Genomic DNA, 2644 nt, shown 5'->3' with positions numbered 1-2644 from the left:
CCCCCCCCCCTACCCCAAAAGAACAGTGTACTGTGCATCAGTGGCTGATTCACTCCACCTTTGAGAGAGTGGGTGGCTCTTTTTCACCACTTGTTTGAGGGGGGTTTGAAAGTTAAAGATTCCGAAGCAATTCCAGACACGTTTGCATCCCTCTGTGGTAATTCGAGCAACTGGAGAGCTCCAGGAGTGACTTGGTTGTTGATGCTAGCACTTTTCCCCTTGGGTTTCTCTGTCTCTTTCTCTTCTATCCATACCTTTCCACTTCCCCTCTTACACCTCCCTCCTATTCCCCAAACCCCCCACTATCACCACCACAATGTCAGGAGCTGTCAGATAAGCAGGTTTGCGTAGACTCTCTGCAGGGTGCGAAGGAGCTGGGGATAACAACCGTGCAATCATGGCGTCTGCAGCAAATGCAGAGCCTTCTATAGGTCAACTATGGGTGTCCGCTTGGTGGGCTGAGGATAGACAAGTAGAAGGTGACAATATTTTATTTAGAAGGTGACCGGTCTCTTTCTTCTGGCACAAACTCACTTACATACCGGGTTTAGGTCTCAATCTGCATTTCTATATGTGTGGCAATAAAGTGACAAAGATTGTGCCCATCGCTCCTTTATGAGCCTATACATGCGTTGAACAGGTGAAGGACAACTCACTGACACCAGACTCGATAATGCCATAAAGGGATTTGAGAGAGGGCCAAGGGGGAAGACACAGTCGATAGGAACTTATCTTTGCTGAGCCTGAGCTGGCTGAGAGGTGAGAGAGAAGGAGAGGGAGGGAACTTGGCGACCCTTCCTGACAAAGTATCATCATTAAAGCTGTAATACAGCACAGTAATACCCACACACTGAGGGATTTATCATAGCTGCTATTGTAATCAGGTGCAGCACACACTTAGGATTTCAAACTGCGGTATTCTTTTCCATAAAGACTTGAAGATGTGGGTGGCTTAAGACAGAAATTATGTCTCTTAAAGGCAGTTTTAAGTAACTGAACAAAGGAGAGACATATGCTCGGTGTTAAGGTGCATAAAATGAGTCTGCCTTGAAACAGGTCCAGCCGTACATCTGACTGGTGAATGGAGCGGTAAACTATATAAAGCTGTGAGCTACACCGTCAAGTTTATTGATAATAACCACTTACGAACAAGACAGTGGCTATTAGATGCTTTTTGTAAGTACGTTTTTGAGGACAATGACTGAGGTAGAAGGGGTTAATGACATGCTGTAGTTCAATCTAGTGAGTCTGCACTGCTGTTGACAGTAGAGCTACAGTTAATATGAGTTCAACTCACAGACATTCAAGTGTACATCTATAATGTTGCACAGGACAGCTGCCACAGCACATCTCTGTTTTATACTCTAAAATGCATTTGTATGTCTTATAAATGTTTGAGACTCCTACCATCTTATGCCTCAATTTCTAATCTTTTTTCTTTAAACTATACTTTGTTTTTCTGTATACAGGGGTGAAGCACTAGCTCAAGTTCCTCCCCCTGTATGTGTATCCTTTCTTGGCTAGAAAGATACGATATTGATTCTGAATATTATGATGTAGAAATTATATATTACAATCTGAATCATTATGTCAATATGTGATATTGTGTATCTAAATCATACTGACTCTGTGCCGGTGATAATGTAGCCAAAGTGTCTGTCCTTCCCTCTGCTGGAAAACTCCTTCACCGCCACGTGGACCAGCTGAGTTTTGACTCTCATGTCCTTCTTCTGCGGCTCTTCCAGCTGTTTTTTCCCCGTTGGGGCCTGATTTCCCTGCATCCACTTCTGGATCTCTGAGTCCACCTGAGCGTCAGGCCCATCTGCACCACCGGTTAAACGCAGGGTGGAGCCTTCCTTCACAGGGATGGTCTTCTCCTCCCAGCGGTGGGGTAACAGAACTTGGCCCTGCGTCGTCCGGCTTTGGACATTTTCCTGTCCGACTATTTTCCGGAGTGGAGCTGGTGGCCCAATGTTAACCTCTGGAGCATAACCGAAGGGCTCCATGTTGAGGTAGTCAAGCAGCTTGGAGAAGAAGGCTGCATGCTGTGTAAAATCAAAGAAGATTTCTCTTTAGAGTAGTGAAGGCATTTTCTACTACATTTTCTACAATACTTTTAGTTTTCTTTTAGAAGAGGTTATTAAATTCTGAGGAAAAATATATTAATAACTTGAATGGAGCCTTTTATTAGATATGTCAGTCAAGTAAAAGGTGTAAATTTGTGTTGCAATCTATATCTTTTTTTATTTTCTTACATTTCTATTTCTGAGTGCTGGGCCAAGGTCTAATGACATCCTTTTTAGTATAACTATTAAAGGGTGCATTCAGTAGTTAACAACACATTCATGGCAACATGTAGAACTATTTTTATCATTTAAAGGTCCATTAAAGGTGCTCTAAGTGATGTTGTGTGACGTTACTTCTTGTTGACATTTGAAGTATTTTCAAACAAAACAAGACTAGCTTGACCCTCGCTCCTCCTCATCCCATCCCCTCCCCCTCTCTTGTGTGCTTCTGCGCACTAACCCCCCAGCCCCAGCCCCACCCCCATCCCCAAATCCTTCTTGTTGGTTATTGGCTGGAGCGTTGGAACACTGTTTGTGTATGCTTCGTGGTGCAGGTGGGCACAGTTTGTTTTTGTTGC

At 43.8% G+C, this 2644-nt stretch overlaps 1 protein-coding gene across 1 annotated transcript in view; it reads right to left on the bottom strand.

Moving 5' to 3' along the window:
* The window catches only part of ptprn2 (protein tyrosine phosphatase receptor type N2), a 125020-nt gene that overhangs the window by 87728 nt on the left and 34648 nt on the right, over nt 1-2644 (bottom strand). Inside the window, exon 8 of the mRNA XM_032504341.1 lies at nt 1627-2045. Within this exon, the coding sequence (XP_032360232.1) occupies nt 1627-2045 (419 nt within the window). The remainder of the gene's footprint in view (nt 1-1626; nt 2046-2644) is intronic.

Source organism: Etheostoma spectabile, chromosome 22, assembly GCF_008692095.1.
Source record: "Etheostoma spectabile isolate EspeVRDwgs_2016 chromosome 22, UIUC_Espe_1.0, whole genome shotgun sequence".
NCBI lineage: Eukaryota > Metazoa > Chordata > Actinopteri > Perciformes > Percidae > Etheostoma > Etheostoma spectabile.
Note: the sequence above shows the minus strand (reverse complement) of the source record. Positions and strands in the feature narration are given on the sequence as shown.